This window comes from Elephas maximus, chromosome 7 (assembly GCF_024166365.1).
Source record: "Elephas maximus indicus isolate mEleMax1 chromosome 7, mEleMax1 primary haplotype, whole genome shotgun sequence".
Classification (NCBI taxonomy): domain Eukaryota; kingdom Metazoa; phylum Chordata; class Mammalia; order Proboscidea; family Elephantidae; genus Elephas; species Elephas maximus.
Window position 1 is genome coordinate 20,493,812 of NC_064825.1, and position 21,146 is coordinate 20,514,957.

At 37.8% G+C, this 21,146-nt stretch overlaps 1 protein-coding gene across 1 annotated transcript in view; it reads right to left on the reverse strand.

Moving 5' to 3' along the window:
* The window catches only part of CNTN5 (contactin 5), a 573,072-nt gene that overhangs the window by 146,977 nt on the left and 404,949 nt on the right, over positions 1–21,146 (reverse strand). The window contains exons 12-13 of the mRNA XM_049889682.1: positions 3,588–3,715; positions 994–1,169 (exon numbers count right to left, since the gene is read on the reverse strand). Of these exons, the coding sequence (XP_049745639.1) occupies positions 994–1,169; positions 3,588–3,715 (304 nt within the window). The remainder of the gene's footprint in view (positions 1–993; positions 1,170–3,587; positions 3,716–21,146) is intronic.

Genomic DNA, 21,146 nt, shown 5'->3' on the forward strand with positions numbered 1-21,146 from the left:
ATATATGGCAGCATTTCACACTGGATTTGTAAGCAAAAATTTTACTTGGACCCATCCCATTAGCCAGGTATAAAGGAAGGTCAACTCAAAATCTCTCCATCCCTCTCCAGTTCCATCTGTCTTTCTCCCTCTCCGTCATTTATGTTACTCTTTTATTTCTTAAGCAAGTTACTGGGGGAAGGAAGTTAATTTTCCACTCCCGTAGAGATTTAAGGTAGTGTGTCACTCTGTGATGGTTCTACAGAATTTGGTTCAAAACATTTCCCACTCCTTTTAGTTGATGGCCCTGTAGGTAGCGTAATAAAAAAAAAGAAGATATCAAAAAGACAAAGATTTGGTAGATAAGGGACTAACATGTCTGTGAATGTTTACCTAAGACTACAGGCTGCATATTTTAGCTCTATAGTTTGTGAGAAATTCAGTGATCTCCACAAATTGCTATTTCTTGAGGAATAGGGCAGACATGGTTATTTCATTTATTTATTTTACCATAGGAAACCCTGGGTAGTGATTAAGTGCAATGGCTGCTAACCAGAAGGTTTGCAGTTTGAATCTACCAGGGGCTCCTTGGAAACTCTATGGGGCAGTTCTACTCTGTCCTATAGGGTCGCTAGGAGTCGGAATCGACTTGACAGCAGTGGGTGGGCATTTTACTATAATTACTGTTAAGAATACTCTAAATAACATAGTAGCCACTTTATGTAGTAACATAACTTTTCAGAATTGGATTGTAAACATTGACAATAGTGATAAAGTAAATAGAAGTGGCAAGAAAACTTGGTTTACATAATAAACAATTCCCAATTTCTTACTGAAGTTTTAAAATAATAATTTACAGGTGATGTAACACAAATGAATGGAAGATAGTAATAATTTTAAGTCAAATTGATTTTCTGTTATCCTTTACCTTTTCATAGATTAGAAAATTTTCAAATTTGAATCAAAATCTCCAAAATTATTTAGTACACAAAAAATAAAATTGTATCCACTTACGACCCTGATGCTTTCAAAATGTCCACCTTCTTTCTCAAAATCGATAGGCTGTCCTTTTAGCGTCCAGTAGAAAGTGACTTCCAAACTAGCATCGTGAATTGCTTTGCAGTTAAGGACAATGCTTTCTCCCACTGTTAACTCCGTTCTTTTAGGAGTAAGCTCTATCCTCGTAGGTTCTATGGAGGTAAAAGTCATTAGTTAACATAATCAATATATAGTAGGTCCAGCTCATAGTATCATACATTTACCCACACCCACTGCCGTCGAGTGGATTCTGACTCCTAGCAACCCTATAGGACAGAGTAGAACTGCCCCATAGAGTTTCCAAGGAGCGCCTGGCGGATTCGAACTGCAACCTCTTGGTTAGCAGCCGTAGCACTTAACCACTACGCCACCCAGGGTTTCCAATCATTACATTAGTTTAGGTAATAAAGGGAAACACAAACAAGGAATCTATACAACACAGTTGTTCCAAACACATATACCAGATTTTTCACATCTGTAAGTAAAATATTATTGAGTGCCTGATTTTCGTTTTTTGAATGCTAGTGGATTTTGCTTTGCGTTTGCTGGGTGTGCAAATGATTTAATGATTTAAGAGTCCCTGTTGCAAAGAAGAGGTTAACTTTACAAAAAAAAAAAGACTAGAGACTACATAACTACAAGCAATATTTAGCCTTCGGGAAGGAGAGAAATAAAAGAAACTATAGCCTCCCTGTCCACCTTCAAGGATCATCAAATATAAATAAAATGATTTTTACTATAAAACACATTTCATCTTTCAGGAGAAAGAATTCAGGAGTTCATCTCCTTAAGGGCTGTAGGAGGCTACAAGGCAATAGAAAGGACCTCCCTTACACAAAGTACTATTTTAATAGATGGAAAAATATACTACTGCTACAAATCACCTTGTATGTTTTGCTTAACATTATATAAAACTCTCTTATGGTATATTATCATTTTGAAGTAGAAGAGCCATTTTCTAGCTGATTTTAGAGTATCGCTGTTGAATAGAGGAAGGGCTTATTATTTTTTTTTTTAATGAAGGTACTAAAAGAAAGGCAAAATCACCGATTGAAAATACTTAAAAAAAAAAAAAAAGTTTATGTTTAACTACTTAATCATTCAGTCTTTTTTTTTTTTTTTTTTCACTTTTTTGCTGCATCTGGAGCAACTTTGAACCCATAAAGGTTAATACAGGCTATATACCTTAGGGTTATTTAAGCTAGTGATTGAATGACTACAATGTGAAGCTTTTTGAAGAGAGTAGGGAGGTGGTGGAGAAGGGATTTTGGTTTTATCTTTTTGTCTAATTAGATTCCTGGTTGTAAATACCTCCAGAAGGTTACCAGAAGTGATTAACAATGAGCTGCATGTTTCTATTCTAGCTCTATTGTTTGCAATAGTATAGTTCTATGCACCACTCCTAACAACTGATCATATCCTTTAATATCCAAAGTTGTTCAAAAAAGTCACTGAAAGCAAAGAACAACCACAGGATAGGAATGCCAAAATGTAGATGTCAACATTCTAAAAGTCAGATATTCCATGTGGGATTCTAAGTTCTGGCTTCATTAGAGAAGATAGAAAAGTATAGCATACTGTAGTTTAAACTTCGTGGAGATTGGAGTGTTTTGGGTAACTCAATAGTTCATATAACTGATGATTAACAGAAAACATTTTTATTGTTGTTAAACAACACACACAAGAAGTTTGTAGAACCAGGATTGTCTCATTATGAAAAAGATTGATTACCACACAGGAAGAATAAGGGAAGAGATAGAAGATTGGGTTGTATAAGTGAAAACATCTTATTTCCCTTAATGTTGACCTCTTATTATATAAAATATCAGAGTGCTGGCTACATTAATCACATTTTTATTTACGAAGAAATGGCCAAAGAATTATTTGCTATATTGCAGACGTACAAGCAAAAATTAGTTCTATGAATAATATTTGACAACCGAAGGGACTTTACTGCCTAAGATACGAGATTTTGTTGCTATTATTCTATAACATATAGTCTCAAAAGAATGCTCTAGGCTTGAAATCCCAGTTCTCTCTGGATCTAGAAAACTAACAGAACTATATAAGCAGGAATATTTATTATACTAAAAATTAAAGCTATATAAATAATTCCATTGATGCATTCATCAATGGCTACCTCTAGTATCAGATTATATGGGGCACGTCCCTTCAACGCACAGTCATGTTATTCTCCCTCTACTCATCTCCAGTTGAAATGGTGACAAAGGGTAATTATTGATTGATGCTAATATCTATTTTGGTAGGGGAAAATAATTCTATATTGTTAGCATTCTTTTAAATTTCAAGACACTGACTTAAACATCAGAAATCTTTCTTTACCCTATCACATATCTTGTTCCGAGCAAAATCTTCAAATTTCTACCATCAATGTGTTCCTTCCTCTACGGTCTCCTAATGGACTGTGTTATTCTATCTTTGCAATGTGTTTTATAAACAGGAGCATGCACACAGACAAACACATACACATGCATGTTGTATTTATTGTCATTCTGATAGAGCCAGGAGGAAATTATGTTTAAGAAAAACATTTAACCACGTTTTCTTACCTTTTACAGATACTGAAGCTATGATTTCAGCAGAACCAAAGACATTTTCCCCTTGGCAAACGTACTTTCCCTCATCTGACTTAGAAGCATTTTGGATTCGTAGACTCCCGTCTGGAAGAATAGCTATTCTGAAAATTATTAAAAAAGGTTTTTTTTTCCTGTTTTACTGCAAATCAACTAAATGGTAAGAAACTGTGATGAAGTCTGAAACCACTTCCTAGGTAATAATAAATAAGATAAAGGATCACTGGGAAAATATGCAGTGATGTTAGAAATGTTTTTATCCTTCAAAGAAATTATGCAATAAACCCACTAACTATCTTCTTATATACAAAAGCATTATGGTGTTACAGGTTATTTTTCTTTTGACACTTTCTGACAGCTAATTTTAAAACTTGTTGAAAAAGGTGACCCTGAATTTGGTTATTAAAATTTGTTACTATAATATCACCCAGTGATATTTTAATATTAAGCTTGGGTATTTCACCTCAAACCAAGAGTGACCTCAAAAATCAAATATAAAAAGAAACAGCATAAAAACATAGAGGAGGACAAGAACAGAACATAAAATTAATTGTATACAGCCAAGAGATGATTTATGGCAGTGTTACACAGTGCTAACTCTGCATCAAGGGTATAAAGATGAGAACTGGTATACCTGAGCTGCTCACGTTGCACTTTTTTAAACATAAGAACATGATATCTGAGTTTGCATTTGGGCTCTTTCATGACCTTTGTTAAAAATGGACCTTGAGTTTCATATCACGGTGAAAGATTAAAGCATTATTAAAATTTTTTAGAAGTTCAGTGAAAATGAGGCTGACATTTGGGATTATCGTATTCTTCCATGTATTCCTTGTTCTAGGAATACACAGATTTCAAACTTAATCAGTACATGTGTCCTTTTCTCCCTTCCATACTCCTAAAATACAACCTAATGTTTCACCAGTGGGTCAGTATGCTCAAGCATCCTGAAACATAGGAGAAGCAGCAGTTGTGATTTTATTCGATATGCCACTAGAGTCTGAACTGATGTCTTATAGGAAAGAGGAAGTAACAATCGGCATTGTTGCTTTGGATAAGAACAAGCGACCCCGCTGAACTGAAAATCCTAAAATTTGATCCTCCTACTTCCAAGAATAGTTTACTGCACTGCAATATGGTAATAGTTAACTAAGATATAAGATATATGAATAATGCCTAATCTGTTTAGTCACTATCATTTATATTATTTCTAAACATGTATTTAATCTTGTCAGTCACCCAGAACTGAACACTACTTAGAGCACTGAACTTCTTACAACTGGTGTTAGATTATAGGCAGCTGAAATACTGCTTATAAGTATTTGGTTTAATATTGTCATCAATAAAGATACCAGTTGTCATGGATTGAATTATATCCCCCCAAAATGTATATATCAATTGGGCTGGGCCATGATTCCTAGTATTGGGTGGTTGTCCTCCATTTTGTGACTGTAATTTTATGTTAAGAGGATTAGGGTAGGGTTGTAACACCACCCTTACTCAGGTCACTTCCCTGATCCAATGTAAAGGAAGTTTCACTGGGGCGTGGCCTGCACTACCTTTTATCTCCTAAGAGATAAAAGGAAAGAGAAGCAACCACAGACTGGGGGACATCATACCACCAAGAAAGCAGCACCAGGAGCAGAGTGTGTCCTTTGGACAGGGGGTCCCTGAGCCCGAGCAGCTCCTCGATCAGGGAAAGATTGAGGACAAGGACCTTCCTCCAGAGCCAACAGACAGAGAGAAGGCCTTCCCCTGGAGCTGACACCCTGAATTTGGACTCGTAACCTACTAGACTGTGAGAAAATAAATTTCTCTTTGTTAAAGCCATCCACTTGTGGTATTTCTGTTATAGCAGCACTAGATGACTAAAACAGCAGTTTAAAAAATACAGTTTTCAGTAGGGCCTAACTTGATTTACACCGTGTAAGAAAGAGGGCAAATTTATAAACAAGCCAAATTACGTAAATAAGACCAGGAATAGTAAAAACTAGAATAGTAAATGATGTCTGGGGAGATATTAGCCTAAGATATTTAGAAAATACAGTGTGCTCAAAAATTATATAATCCTTTCAAGATGGTCAGGGAAAAATTCTGTTCATTATTTTAGATAGTGCTCATTTTTGATTAAAAATAGATTGTAATGTGTTTATCCCATTTTGATCCCAAAGGTACGTAAACTAAAACCAAACCCATTGCTGTTGGGTCGATTCTGACCCATAGCGACCCAAAGGTACACAGGCTATAAAAAGCTTTATACGGAAGCAAAGTTTATGCTTTTTGTAAACAAATAGGCATTCCCTTGTGAGAATTACAAACTTTAACGAGATTTAGCTAAATTACTAGAATTTGTGCAGATTGTTAATATATTGAAAATATCTAAATTTTACTGGCCCAAGTAAACTCTAATCTTGCAGGTGAGAAGTTTGGTTTAAGAGTTCACTTCCTTTAAAGAAATAAATGTGTCTTAGACTCTGGCAGTATTTCAGCTCCTGATTTAAGATAAGTCCTTTCTTGTTGACAGGAGGCAACATATTATATTCTCCTCTTAAATTTAGTTTATGAACACTCCTGTACTCTTGGCCACTGATCCACTGGGAGGATAAAGAATTTTGAATACCACAATGTTTTTCATCTGTCAAATGAGTGTCATTTAACCTAAAGTCAGCCTGCTGATTTAAATTGGAAACGCTTATCAGATGAACTTTTTTTTTTATTATTTTACAAAAACAAAATTAGCCAGTGGATGAGTCTGTTTGTTTTTAAATTTAGGAAAGGAAAAAACAGAAACAAAAACAAATTAGCCAATGGAAGTGTTTTATGCTATAATTTCTGGTCATACACACGTACTTACTTTCGACTTCCAACTTCTTTGTCTTCTCCCCTCATTTCTTACTACTTGACTTCTATTGTTATGGGTTGAATTGTGGCCCCTCAAAGTGTGTCAACTTGGCTAGGCCATGATTCCCAGTATTGCATGATTGTCCACCATTTTTGTCATCTGATGTGATTTTCCTGTGAGTTGTAAATCCTACCTCTATGAAGTTAATGAGGCAGGATTAGAGGCAGTTATGTTACTAAGTCAGGACTCCATATACAAGATTAGGTTGTATCTTGAGTCAATCTCTTTTAGATATAAAAGAGAAGCAAGCAGAGAGACAGGGGACCTCCTACCACCAAGAATGAAGAACCAGTAAAGAAGCGTGTTCCTTGGACCCAGGGCCCCTGCACTGAGAAGCTTCTAGACTAGGAGAAGACTGATAACAAGGTTGTTCCCCTAGGGCCCGTAGACAGCGAAGGCTTCCTCCTGGAGCTGGAACCCTGAATTCAGACTTCTAGTATCCTAGACTGTGAGAGAATAAATTTCTCTTTGTTAAAGCCATCCAGTTGTAGTATTTCTGTTATAGCAGCCCTAGATAACTAAGACGCCTGTATTCTGGAATTTCCAGATTTTGGGATTAATTCTGCTAACAGATTCTTGGACTTGGAGTAGGGTGGTAAGGGAGTGATGACAGGTGGAGGCTCGTTGGGGTAGGTGGGATATTAGGAAATACAAACCAGCATTTTAGCATTCAGGATCAAGTCATGCTTGCTGTAGTCTGGTCTCTAGACTTCTGCATGAGTTTCTGCCTAGACCTGGTGATGTCTTCGTTCTCCTAGTTATTCCGCATCTGCCCCTAATGGCTGGGAGTCTGCCTTGTTATCTGCTCCATACATAGGACAGCACTGTTCTCATTCCTGTCCGCCAGGAATTCATTGCTGACATTGTAATGCCTACCCTGATTTCCGAATTTCAGCAACATTTTCTGGATCCTCCATTATCATACTTGGCCCACTGGTCAGACACCACAGAACCTGGCTTAGATCTTTCCAAGCAGACTGCATGCCTGGGAGTACCACCACTACTCACTGCCGTCGAGTCGATTCCGACTCGTAGTGACCCTATAGGACAGAGTAGAACTGCCCCACAGAGTTTCCAAGGAGCGCCTGGCGGATCCGAATTGCCAACCTCTTGGTTAGCAGCCTTAGCACTTAACCACTATGCCACCAGGGTTTCCAACTACTACTTGCTGTTATATTATTTATAGATCATGCTCTAATTTCTAGATTAGACTTCTTTCTTGTTTCATATTATTTTGGTCAATTAAGAATGTATGCTTTAAAGTCAGAAACGGTTGGGTTCAAATCCCTGCCAGGGCTAACATGTGTGGGATTTTGAGCAAAGTTACTCAGTCTCTTCTGTTACATGTAAAACTGCCATAATAATACCTAACTAAAAGCGTTAACTTGGGCAAAATATGTAAATTATCATACTTTAGTTGTGTGAGATAGACATGGACTAAAAATGTACTTAAAATATAAATAAAATACATAATAAATATTAAGAAGGAAAAAGTAGAGAGTAGCAGGAAGTCAGAAATGTCTTTTTGTGGGGAATAACATTTGACCTGAAAACTGAAAGGTGAGTTAACTAGGAAAACAGTAGGAAAGCCGAAGGAATACCATTTGCTAAGGCCCTGAAATGGGAAAGTGCAAGAAATCTTGACGAACCTGGATCAACTTCTGTTATCTGATGCTGGCTCTCACTGGTCCCTGCTGGTACTGCCTTAGGGGAAGAGAGGGGTTTCTCTAGGCTGGGCACTTGGTGTCTCTCAGTGGGGGAGGTGTGTGGTGGGATCATTCTACTGGTGCTCCCTGGCCACTGCTGTGTATTTGGGAGAGGTTGTGGGAACAAAAAGACTTCTCAGAATGGGCCACTTGCTGTAGCTGGATCTCTCTTGCCAGTTCCTCCTGCCTGCTTGTCATCTCTTGTGGAAAAGAGGATACTCAGCCCAAACAGAGAAGGACAGTGCCACTTATTTTTGATGAGGCTCCCAATTGATCCCTCAGCTGGTGGTGTGAGGTTCACCTGATGTGGTCAGAAGGACCTCCAGTTTGAACAGGAATAAACATACTAGGACTTTCTTTTATTGCTCGTTCAGGATTGAGGAACGCCAAGTCTGGACAGTCTTCTACTGGAGTGTGTGAGATGCCCTGCTACTGTGCGGTTCTTTCTGGATTCCAAACCAGCTCACCTTCTTACAACCTTTCAGAGTTTTCCATTGGTTGTCTTTTGCAGCATTTCCAAGGTTCATAGTTGTGCTTAGCAGGGAGAAGCTGGGTTAAAAAGGTCTATGCCATCTTTTCTGGACTGGAGGCCTCAAGTTTTGTTTTTCTAAGTATTGATTTTTAATTTCAATTTTTGATTGGTCATTGATAGTATATTGATCTTGTGTCTGAAACATTGCTAAACTTACATCTTAGTTCTAGTAGCTTTTTTTTTTATATATCAATGTGGTTCTCTGTGTAAATCATGTTTTCTGCAATAAAGGCAGTGTTATGTCTTCCCTTATAATTTGTAAGCCTTTTATTTCCTTTTCCCTTGCTTTATTGAACTGGCTAGGGCTTCTAGTAGAATGGAAGTGAATAAAAGTTGTTGAACAGCAGTAGTGAGGGCAAACACTCTCGCTTTTCTCTCTCTCTCTTTTTTTAATCTTAGGGCAAAAGTATTGAGTCTTTCTCTATTAAGCATGATGTTAGCTGTACATTTTTCATAGGTTCCAATTATCAGTGTGGGGACTGTCCTTCTATCCTCAGTTTACTGAGAGTTTTTTGTCAAGAGTGGATGTTGAATTTTGACAAAAACTTCTTTATCTATTGAGATGATCATATTGGTTTTAAGTCTGATAATATATGTGAATAATATTGATTTTCTAATATTTAACTAACTTGGCATTCTAGGGATAAATCCCACTTGGTTTGTTGTTGGATTGGATTTAATAACATTTATATTCTTGAGTATATTCTTGAGAGATTGTGGTGGTTGTTGACTTCATGTATAACAGATGAAACGTTGCCCAGTCCTGCACCACTCTCACAATAGTACGTTTGAGTCCATTGTTGCAGCCACTGTGTCAATCCATCTCATTGGGGGTCTTCCTCTTTCTTGGTGAATCTCTACTTTATCAAACTTGATGTCCTTCTGTAGGGATTGGTCCCTTCTGATAACATTTCCAAACTAAATGAGACAAAGCCTGTCCAGCCTTGCTTCTAAAAAACATTCTGATAGTACTTCCTCCAAGACATATTTGTTTGTTCTTCTGGCAGTCCTTTGTATAGTCAATATTCTTTGCCAACACCATCATTCAAAGGCATCAATTCTTCTTCAGTCTTCCTTTTTCATTGTCCAGCTTTCACATGCATATGAGGCGACTGAAAATACCATGGCTTGGGTCAGGTGCATCCTAGTAGGTTTTTTTTTTTTTTGCCACAAAGTTGCCCAGTGCAATACATCCTTTGATTTCTTGATTATTGCTTCCATGGGCATTGATTGTGGGCCCAAGTAAAATGAAACCCTTGACAGCTTCAATATTTTCTCCACTTATCATGAAGTTGCTTATTGGTCCAGTAGTGGGGATTTTTGTTCTTTATGTTAAAAACCCACTGCTGTTTAGTCAATTTGTCTCATAGTGACACTATAGGACAGTAGAATTGCCCGATAGAGTTTCCAAGGAGTGCCTGGTGGATTTGAACTGCCCACCTTCTGGTTAGCAGGCATAGCACTTAACCACTACACCACCAGGGTTTCCTTCTTTATGTTATCAGTCTATAATTTTCTTTTCTTGTGATTTCTTTGTTTGGTTTTACAGTAATGCTGATATTATAGAATGTGTTGGAAAGAATTCCTTCCTCTCCAAATCTCTGGAAGATTTTCTGTAGAATTAGTATTATTTTTTGCTTGAAATTTTGGTAGAATTCTCAAGTAAAGACATCTAGGCCTGGAGTTTTCTTAGTGGGGAGTTTTAAAACTAAAAATTTAATTTTATAAATAGATATAGAACTATTTATATTATTTACTTCTTGAATGAGCTCAAAACGAAGTTTAATCTGGGGAGTGTAATTGTAAGAATAAAATTTCTTTTTTATTTATGTAAAAGCAAATTTTTAAATGGCTTTTGATTCTTCAGCTCTGACTTTGCAATAGATAAACTATAATAAGTCCAATTTGGTTATAATCTAGTAACAGGCCTATACTAGTATAACATTAATCTCTTTTGGGTATATTCAAGCAAATTTAAGTTTTGTTAATATTGGACACTATACAATTTAATAGCTCATCCAAAAATGTCACATCTCTTCTCACAAGGTTTTCTCATCATCTCCTCCTGGTTCTATTTCTATGTGGTTGAACTTTAGGACATTGCCAATATTTTTGTCCTATAAAATCCTATTTTTGTTCTACAAAAATGGCGATTTCATGTGGTTCAAACTAATATTTTTATATTTTATATTTTAATATTTGTAGAAAAGGAGGAAGAGTCTGCTTATGTCTGGAGTGAGAAGTTGCTGATCTATCCCATCGGAGCCTTATCTGTTGTCCTCAACTGGCCCCATATCTGATGCTCATGATCCATTTGCTATGTACTGGCAGTTGGCTCTGTCAACACCAACATCAACATTGAATTTTTTGATGTTGTATTAGTTTCCTAGGTCTGTCATAGCAAAGTACTACAAGCTGGGTAGCTTTAAACAATAGAAATTTATTGTCTCAGTTCTGGAGGTAAGAAGTCTGAATTTAGGGTGTTGGCAAGGCCATGCTCTTTCTGAAGGATCTAAGGGATAAGATTATGAGATGAAACAGACAAGAGTGGTGGTTTTGCTCTTACGAAACAGCTAATAAAGTTTGAATCGGCAATGATGGCACCTTTGCTGCCTATAGCCATGAATCAATAGAGCCAAGGAGAAGGTGCCATTTTCCTCACGGTGGAAAAGGGAACAGGCCTGAGGGCTTTGCTGAAACACATTGACAAAGGGTTCATGACCCAGAGAATAGGTAGGATCATGGAAGCTGAAAATAAATATCAGTATGCTTTGATTTTGATACTACTTAGTTTTCTGGACAGAATATACTCTCCTTTGAAGTGAAAACACAGATTTTTTTAAAAAATGGGGTAAGGATGTGGCTACAAATCAGTTCAGAGGAGAGAACCCAGGCTAGAAAGAGAGCGGCTGTTCAGAGGCTCTTCTCATTGTAGAGGTAAGAGCCTTAGAGGTGATCTAGGTTGAATACGTAGGTCGCCTCACTCACTCCACACCCCAGGGCCTCCTAAAATATCCATAAAAAACCATGAATATATGAGATTTAACAATGAAAAGAAGTTAAAAATCTACCTACACCTCAGTTCCCTGTTTTTGTGAATGAAACAGCCATTCTCTTAATAAGAAAGACAATCATCCATGCAATTATAAGTCAATGTGATAAATGCTAAATGGAGAGATGCTTGCAGTAGAGGTTTCTGGAGCAGTGATATATAAACTGAGGCTAGAAAGAGTAATAGAAATTGGTCAACTGAATGGGTGGAATTGGGAGAAAACATGACATCTTTCAGTCAGATTTGGCGACTACTTTATACTTTCTGGAAACACTGGTGGCATAGTGGTTAAGTGCTATGGCTGCTAACCAGAGGGTCAGCAGTTCGAATCTGCCAGGCACTCCTTGGAAACTCTATGGAGCAGTTCTACTCTGCCCTATAGTGTTGCTATGAGTCAGAATCGACTCGATGGCACTGGGTTTTCTTTTTTTTTTTGGTTTATACCTTCTATGTTCCAGGCACTGTGGAAGGCATCTGGGATGTAATGATGAATAAGACACAATTTCTACTCTTAGGAACCATAAAGCCTAGAGAAAGTCAGATAAGTAAACAGGTAATTCTCAATTAATGTAATAAACTCTGGAATGGGGTTAAGCACTAGGAGCTATTTGGAGTACACAGGAGGGACAATTCACTATTTTGGGGAATGTGAGCATGGATAGTGAAGGCATCTCAGAGAAGGTGACATCTCTTCTGCGGATCAATAATTAGTAAGCCTTATCCTTAATCTAGGAGTCCTGGTGGCACAGTGTTTAGGTGCTTGGTTGCTAACCAAAATACTGGTGGTTTGAACCCACCAGCTGCTCTGCGGGAGAAAGATGTGGCAGTCTGCTTCCATAGAAATTACAGCCTTGGAAACCCTATGGGGCTGTTCTACTATGTCCTATAGGGTTGCTATGAGTTGGAATCAACCTGATGGCAATGAGTTCTATCCTTAATCTGGTTTGGGAGAGGAAGGAGCATGTAAAATGACCTACTGATTAGCTTATTGAATTTACTTCCCAACTACTTTTCTGGACTCTAATCTTTTACTTCTTTAATTCAACTTGAACACTGCCTCTGGATTTAGCTTCCAGAATCACAAATCTGATCACTCTTTGCCAGAAATTGTCATGGTTTCCATGGCCTACAAATTAACATATTTATTCCTCAGAAACAGTTGAGGGTCTTCACTAAATAGCCATGACTTCTGTCCTTCCCTGATTTCCCACCCTGCACTAAGCAGGTCTCCAGACTGTCTTGTAATGTAACCCCTGTCCTCCTTTTTTTTTTATTTGTCTGAAAATGTTTTTATTTCACCTTAGTTTCTGAAAGATGTTTTCACTGCCTACATTGTTCTGGGTTGACAATATTTTTTCTTTTATTACTTTAAAGATGCCATTCCATTGTCTTGTGGCTTACATTATTTCTGCCAAGCAAACATCTGTAGTCTTATCTTTGTAACTCTATGCCATACGTCTTTTTCTCTGGCTTTACAAACAAACAAAAAATTATTTTTTTTGTTGCTGTTGTTGAGAACGTACAGAACAGAATATACACCAATTCAACAATTTCTAGATGTACAGTTCAGTGACATTGATTACATTCTTAGAGTTGCACAACCATTCTCACCCTCCTTTTTTTTGAGGGTGTTCCTTCTCCATTAACATAAACTTACTGGCCCCTAAGTTTCCTATCTAATCTTTCAAGATGTTGTTGTCTATTTGATAGCGTATAGATAGTTCTTAAAATAATACAATGTTCAAGGTAGACATTCTTTACTAGTTATGTTAAACTGTCGTTTGGTTTTTGATAGGCTTAGGGGATATTTTTGGTCTAAGGTTTTAGAGATTATCTCAGGGCAGTAGTTTCAGGGGTTCATTCAACCTCCAGAGATCCAGAAAGTCTAGATTCCATAAGAATTTAAAATTCTGTTCTGCATCTTCTACCCTTTAATCAGGACTCTTCTATAAAATCTTTGATCAAAACTTTCATTAATGGGGGAAACCCTGGTGGCATAGTGGTTAAGTGCTATGGCTGCTAACCAAAAGGTCAGCAGTTCAAATCCAACAGGTGTTCCTTGGGAACTCTATGGGGCAGTTCTACTCTGTCCTATAGGGTCACTATGAGTTGGCATTGACTTGATGGCAATGGGTTTGTTCATTAATGGTAGCCAGGCATCATCCAGTTCTTCTGGTCTCAAGGCAAAGGAGGCATTTGTTCACGGAGGCAATTAGCCACACATTGTACTTCCTCCTTCAGCTTTTGACTCTCCTTCTTCCTCTGTTGATCTAGGTGAATAGAAATCAATTGTCATACCTTGGATAGCCACTTGCAAGTTTTTAAGACCCCAAGCATTACGCAACTAGGAGTTTCATTCATTGTTAGGCCAATTAAGTAGAATGTCCCAGGAAACCATGACCCTAAACCTCCAAACCAAGGAACCAAATTCTATGAGGTGTTTGATTGCACATAAGCAGCCTCCACAGCTACTTTCTTCTTTTGGTTGTTGTTGTTGTAAATATATCTATTACACAACTTTTGCCGCTTCAACATTTTACAGGTATAAAACTTATTGACAGCAATTAGGTTAATTGGCTCTACAACTCTTTCCTTAATCAATGCAATTTTTCCATCACTTTAAACAGAGACTCATAAGCAATAATCCCCCTCTCCCCCTCCCTCATGCCCCCTGTTAACCACTTTTTCGTTGTTGTTTTTGTTATTCTTTTTGTAATTTTTAAAATTGTATTTTAGATGAAGGTTTACTGAGCAATTTAGTTTCTCATTAAACAATTAATACACATATCATTTTATGACATTGGTTGCCACCCCCATGCCATGTCAACACTCTCCCCTTCTCAACCTTGGGTTCCCCGTTACCAGCTTTCTTGTCCCTGCCCCTGGGCTGATGTGCGCAATCAGTCTCATTTTATTTTATTGGACTGTCTAATCTTTGGCTGAAGTGTGAACCTCAGTAGTGACTTCAATACTGAGTTAAAAGGGAGTCTGGGGCCATACTGTTGGGGTTTCTCCAGTTTCTGTCAGACCAGTAAGTCTGGTCTTTGTGTGTGTGTTAGAATTTTGTTCTACATTTTTCTCCAGCTCTGTGACCCTCTATTGTGATCCCTGTCAGAGCAGTCAGTGGCGGTATCTGGGAAGCATCTAGCTGTGCTGGACTCAGTCTGGTGGAGGCTGTAGTACTTGTGGTCATTAGTCCTTTGGACTAATCTTTCCCTTATGTCTTTGGTTTTCTTCACTCTCTCTTGCTCCAGATGGAGTAAGACCAGTGGAGTACCTTAGAAAGCTGCTCACAAGCTTTTAAGACCCCAGAGGCTGCTCACCAAAGTAGTCTGTAGAACATTTTCTTTATAAACTATGTTATGCCAATTGAGCTAGATGTGCCCTGCCATAATGGTCCCCAGCCCTCAGTCCAGTAATTCAGTCTCTCTAGAAGTGCGGATTTGTCTATGGAGCCTCCATGACCCTGCTTTGGTCAAGCTGTGCTGACTTCCCCAGTATTGTGTGCTGTCTTATCTTTCACCAAATTTACAACTTCCACTTTTTATATAAATGAGGTTACACAACATTTGTTCTTTTGTCCTTGACTTATTTCACTCAGGATAATGTCTTCAAACTCCATCCATATTGTAGCATGTGTCAAGACTTCATTTCTCTTATGGGCATAATATACTCTTGATATATGTGTTTTATCTAATTTATATGTTACATATTCATTATATATATATAGTATATCTATGCAATACTGTAGTAATATATAGTTACATTGTAAAACAGATAATTAGAAATTATAAAAAAGAATAAAATAAAAGTAAATATGTTATGCCATGCCATTTTCTCCTGTCTTCCACTCCTTTCATGGATCTCATGCATACTCTCTAAACTGTTAGACCTCTATTTGGAGGCCATTAGAATCCATGGGTGGTGCAAGCAGTTAACATGTTTGGTTGCTAACTGAAAAGTTAGAGCTTTGAGTCCACCTGGATAACCTCAGAAGAAAGGCCTGGTGATCTACTTCTGAAAGGTCACAGCCATTAAAAATTTAAAAACTCTTTGTAGCACATTTCAGCTCCGACACACATGGGGTTGTCATGAGTTGGAATGTACTCAACAGTTGGAGTGTACCGGTACGCTAGTTACGTAAGAACACATATCTTTCAAATGGTCAGATTTCTACCTATTGGTCAAATATATCTACCCAAACTCCTCATAATCCTCTCTGGTCAAAATTATTCCATCCCTCATTTTTGCTTCCTCAGAACCCCACCATAACATTTGTTGCATTTTCTCATTAAGAGACAATAATGAGGGTATCTTATTAATTGAACAATACAGTCTCAGCAATTTCAAGGGCCTGCCTACATAAATGCTTGGGACCAGAAAAAAGTTATTAACCGAAATAATAAAAAAAACCCTACAAATTTGAAAAAAAAAGCTATGCAAACTATGTAACATTACAACAATTAGCCAAATTCAACTGGACTTTTCTATTGTTATATAAAAATGCTACCTCCATAAGAATATAATAAATATTTTACTACTAACAACACTTTCAATTACCAAGTTATAAAAATCCTTTCAAAATATTTTAGAGGAATAGTACATATTATATCAGATGTAGGTATATTTTATTATTTTTGATCTAATCTGGGATATAATCTTTAAAAATAAGAAAGCCTAGGACCCATGAAGGTCTTAAAATGGTTCTGCTAAAGATAAATGTTTTCTAGTCACTTACTATATGACAGGCATCATAACTAATCTTTCATACTTATTTCACGTAGTGCTTCTAACCACTGTATGAGGTCAGTGTTATTAGTCTCATTTACTGAGGAGAAAAGTATGCCTCATCACCACTTAATACCTTCTTCAAGGCTCTTCAGCAAGTGGCAGAGCCCTGATTTCAAATAGGCTCTTTGATTTGTTATTTGTCTTTCTGTGTCTTCTTGACTAATTTGAAACCCCTTTCATTTATTGTCTCTACAAATGCTAGTGTCTTTCAAGTACTGAGTATTCAATAAATGGGGGCTAAAGAAACTGAATAGCCTTTAATTACTTTATTTTTTTAGATGACAACACTAATGTCCAGAGCATTTTAAATCCCTTGAAAATAATGAAATAGTATATTTGCCAGGCTCTGGACTAAGTATATTTTACGTATTATTTTATTTTAATTCTTATGAGTCAGTTCTACTCTGCCCTATAGGGTCACTATGAGTCAGAATTGACTCGACGGCAACAGGTTTGATTTTTTTTTTTTTTTTGGTTCTTAAAAAGACCCCAGGATGTATGATTAAACTTATTTGATAAGAGGAGGAGAAGAAAATAAGGCACAAAGGGGTGAAATAACTTGCCAGAATTTTAAACTAGGTCTGCTGGATTTCAAAAGATGCACCGCACTTTCAACCACTATCCGTTGAGCTGAAGTAAACATCAAAAGAAAGTATTGCATAAGATCACACACTTAGTAGCAACTCTCTGACCTACAATAGAAACTGACAGAAGTGGAAGCACAAGGGTAATAAGAGAAGACACATGTGTCCTATAGATGATGAGACTGAGAGAAATTCATACCCCTTAACTTGTTCAGCAACGTTTTTAAAAAGCTAAGGGCAATCTACAGTTGAGAACTATGCTGTTGCCATATTCTTTCCTTTAGATACAGTTTAGCTGGAAGGAAGAAATGAGATGACCCAGAGAGACGTGTACAGCAGCGCTTAGAATGCAAGGAGTGATGTTTAAATGCAGAAGTTGCTTTAATTAATGGGCCCCTGCCCCTGGCTCTGAGCATAACCGTAAGCATCACGAAGAAATTGCAGGACTTTTTGTGCTGAGACAACGAATCATTTTGGAACCTCCAGGCTCTAAGGAAAGGGTGAGAAGGAGGCTGCCTCTTTGTCAGAGGTAGGTACTTGTGATTAAAACAAAACAGAGCAAACAAATGGCAACAACAACAACAAAATATCAGACTTGTCTTCTTTCTGAAGGACATCTCTATAAGGTTTTGTCACAGGCACATTAAAATTAACATATGTAAGACTATATTCACAACCCTTTCCTCTAATCCACTTCTCGCTTCAAAGTTTCCTATTTTACATGAATTGATATGGAATATTTTAAGTGTGCCTGTATCTGTTTCTGTGGAGACAGTATGTAGGTCTCCTCAGATTCTCAAGGGAGGCAGTGATGAAAAGAAGGTTAAGGACCAACATAAAATTCTTTATAGATGAGGTAACTCTGTCCAGGGAAGAAAAGCCTAGGGTATTTCTTTTTTAAAGCTCAGGACATAATACAGACTATTAACTCGAGAGTCATCATTTACTCTTTTTTTTTTTAACCTTCATTTCTCGTAACAAAGTAGTCACCAAGTTGGATCTATGCACATTTTAAATCTCTCTTAAATCCGTACCCTTGTCAGTGGCTTATTGGAGAGTTTAAACTCAGTGGCTGACATACATGAAGTGGTTTTGCTTTTTCTAATCACTGCCTTTAACCATGTTCTGTTTAATCCATTTTTCTACCCCTTCAGGGCATTTTAGGAAAGTTAGATAGCTTCAAACAACTTTCAGTTGTTACAAAAGTAAACCTAATCTCTATTTTCCTGCTAGTCTCCCTCTTCCCCGAGCGTGGCATTGACAAGAAACGTGGAGCCAGAAACCCGTTGCAGTAAGGAGGGTGATATCTCTTCAAACCTCTCCTCCTTCTCCCTGGCTCCTTTTTTTCTTGCGTATTAGAGTAGGGATGAGCGAGCTGGTAACCCTTTCATGCTTGGTGGTATATGAACTTTTTAGACTGTGCGGTTTATTGGGAAGCTGACGTACCACTGACAGTGTGTGCTACCACGAGGCAGGGTCCTTTATGTCTGAAACTAAAAAAAACAGGCATGTGTCTCAAATTACTGTTTTTACAGAGTATTACATGAGGTACCTGAATTTTTGGTAGGAAAAACAGAAATTTTGAAAATTTGTACCTGTTACACATATATACCAGTAGACCCTAGTGGAGAGTCTAGGGTATAATTAGTGGTACTTCATATGTACCACTAAACACTTCGGGTAGGCCTGTGGGCGAGGTCAAGAAAAAAAGTCCACATTACGTATTAAAAATTCAAACACGCTCAATGCTTCTGTTAATGAAAACACATGGAATCAACAAAAAATTCAAAGCAGAAAATAATTGGGTCATCAAAGGGGTAAGGGATCGGTGTCTTTTATTCATCCAACTTCTGTTGTGGTCCTTTCTGGAAAATAGTAGTTGCCACCATGGGTAAAGCTGGCCATCCACTGAATTGTCTCTGAGGCAGGCCTTTGAGTGCTGACTGTAGTGAGCACATTTATGAGATCTTTAGGGGTAGAGCTCCCTGGTGTGGCCTCCTCTTTAGGCATTGACTCATCTGACCTTCTTTCAGCTTCTGCCTCTGGCGTTTTTGCTCCTGGAACCTAAAAAGCTCAAGCTTGTCTACTTTCTCCAAAGTTCATCCAGCCCATGGGAACCTCTTGGATTGCTGCTTTCCAAAATGGTGAGGATGTGTTTCTCCCCTGCCATACCCATTTCTGCCCTGTCATCTCTTTCCAATCCTCTACCCCTGTTCAGTAAGGACCTGGGGACAATCAGCTACCTAAGCAAACATCCAATCAAGGAGTAAGATACCAGTTTTATAATTTCTGTGAGTTCTTAGGGCCTTTCCTCCTCAACTGAATCTGGAGATAGGAAGGTTAAGGGAAAACAAAACAAAACAAAAGCCTAGCAGCAGTCTTCGCAAATCCAAAATCTCCAAAGAATGTCTTTTCCACTCCCTAAAAAATGTTCTCTTAAATAGACAGGGATGAGGAGTGGAGGAGGGTGTGGACAGAGTGGGGGGGGGCCGGGGGGCTGGGAGAGGGGTGATGCTATTCGACAAGCCGAACTGGTTCAGCCTACTAGGCTCTGGAAGAAGCACCTGGTACCTAAAACTTTAGAAGTCTGATGCAGCTTTGTTTTCCAGTTTGGATCTCAGGCTCAACATCTAATTAGCATTTCCTTCTTTTTTTTTTTTTTCCTACTATTACGGGGTCTACTACCACAACCTTACTTGAGGCTTTCATGAGAACCCATGTATAGTGTTACAATTCTGCCAACTCTGCTTTCAGTATCAGACCTCTCCTATTTCAACACATTGTTCCCACTGCCTCCACAGCATGGCATATAATGACGTCACTATTTAACTTAATGTCCATCCATGTCTCCCCATTGCATTCAGGATAAAATCCAAACTCCTTAGCACAACATACGATGTCCTTCATAATCTCTCTCTGTCTTTCTGATCTCGTCTCAAATCCTCAGCTACTTTCTCACATCTACATCTCTATCCCTCCTACTTTCCATTCATAGTGAACTACTTGTAATTCTCTGGAGTCTGTGTTTTCTCATTATCTTTAATTTTTGCATATAGTTTTCTTTTATCTGGAAAATAATTTTCTTGTTCTCCATCTTGCATCTGTCTGGTAGATTACTAATCATTTTCATATATATATATATATATATATATATATATATATATGGAACCCTGGTGGTGCAGTGGTTAAGAGCTACAGCTGCTCACCAAAAAGTTGGCAGTTCAAACCCACCAGCTGCTCTGTGGAAACCCTACGGGGCTGTTCTACTTTGTCCTGTAGGGTTGCTATGAGTCAGAATTGACTTGACGGCAACAGGTTTGGTTTTTTTATGGCAACAGGTTTTATATACATATATCACCCATATATAATTTGAGTTTATATAAACTCAAACTACAGATGAGTAATATTTTTTGATCCCCAATTATTATCTCCTCAGTGACACATCAGCATCTCTCCTCTGCTCTTTTATATGTCTGGTACATCCTCAGTATGCCCGCCCCCCCCAAAAAAAAAACTAAACCTATTGCCATTGAGTCGATTCTGACTCATAGCAACCCTGTAGGACAGAAGGAGATTGCTAGGTCTTTCTCCTACAGAGCGGCTGGTGAGTTTGAACTGCTGATCTTTCAGTTAGCAACCAAGCTCTTCAACCATTGGCCACCAGGGCTCCTTTTCAGTATCTCAGTCCTCATCATATTCTGCTGTAAATGTTTGCACTAGGCTATATAAAAAAAAAAAAAAAAAAAAATTTTTTTTTTTTTTATAAGTTTAGTAACTTGTAACTGAGAAGAAAATGAGCATCAGAATAACACAATAAATAATTAACTAATGGTAGTAAGTGTTCGAATTCCTCTTCACAGAATTTGATTTATCACTCTATTCTGGTGTAAATTAATTTATCAGACCATGTTTTTTCCATGAGGGTGCACGATAAGGGCTCTGGCTGTCTAACCATGGTCGGGAGGCAA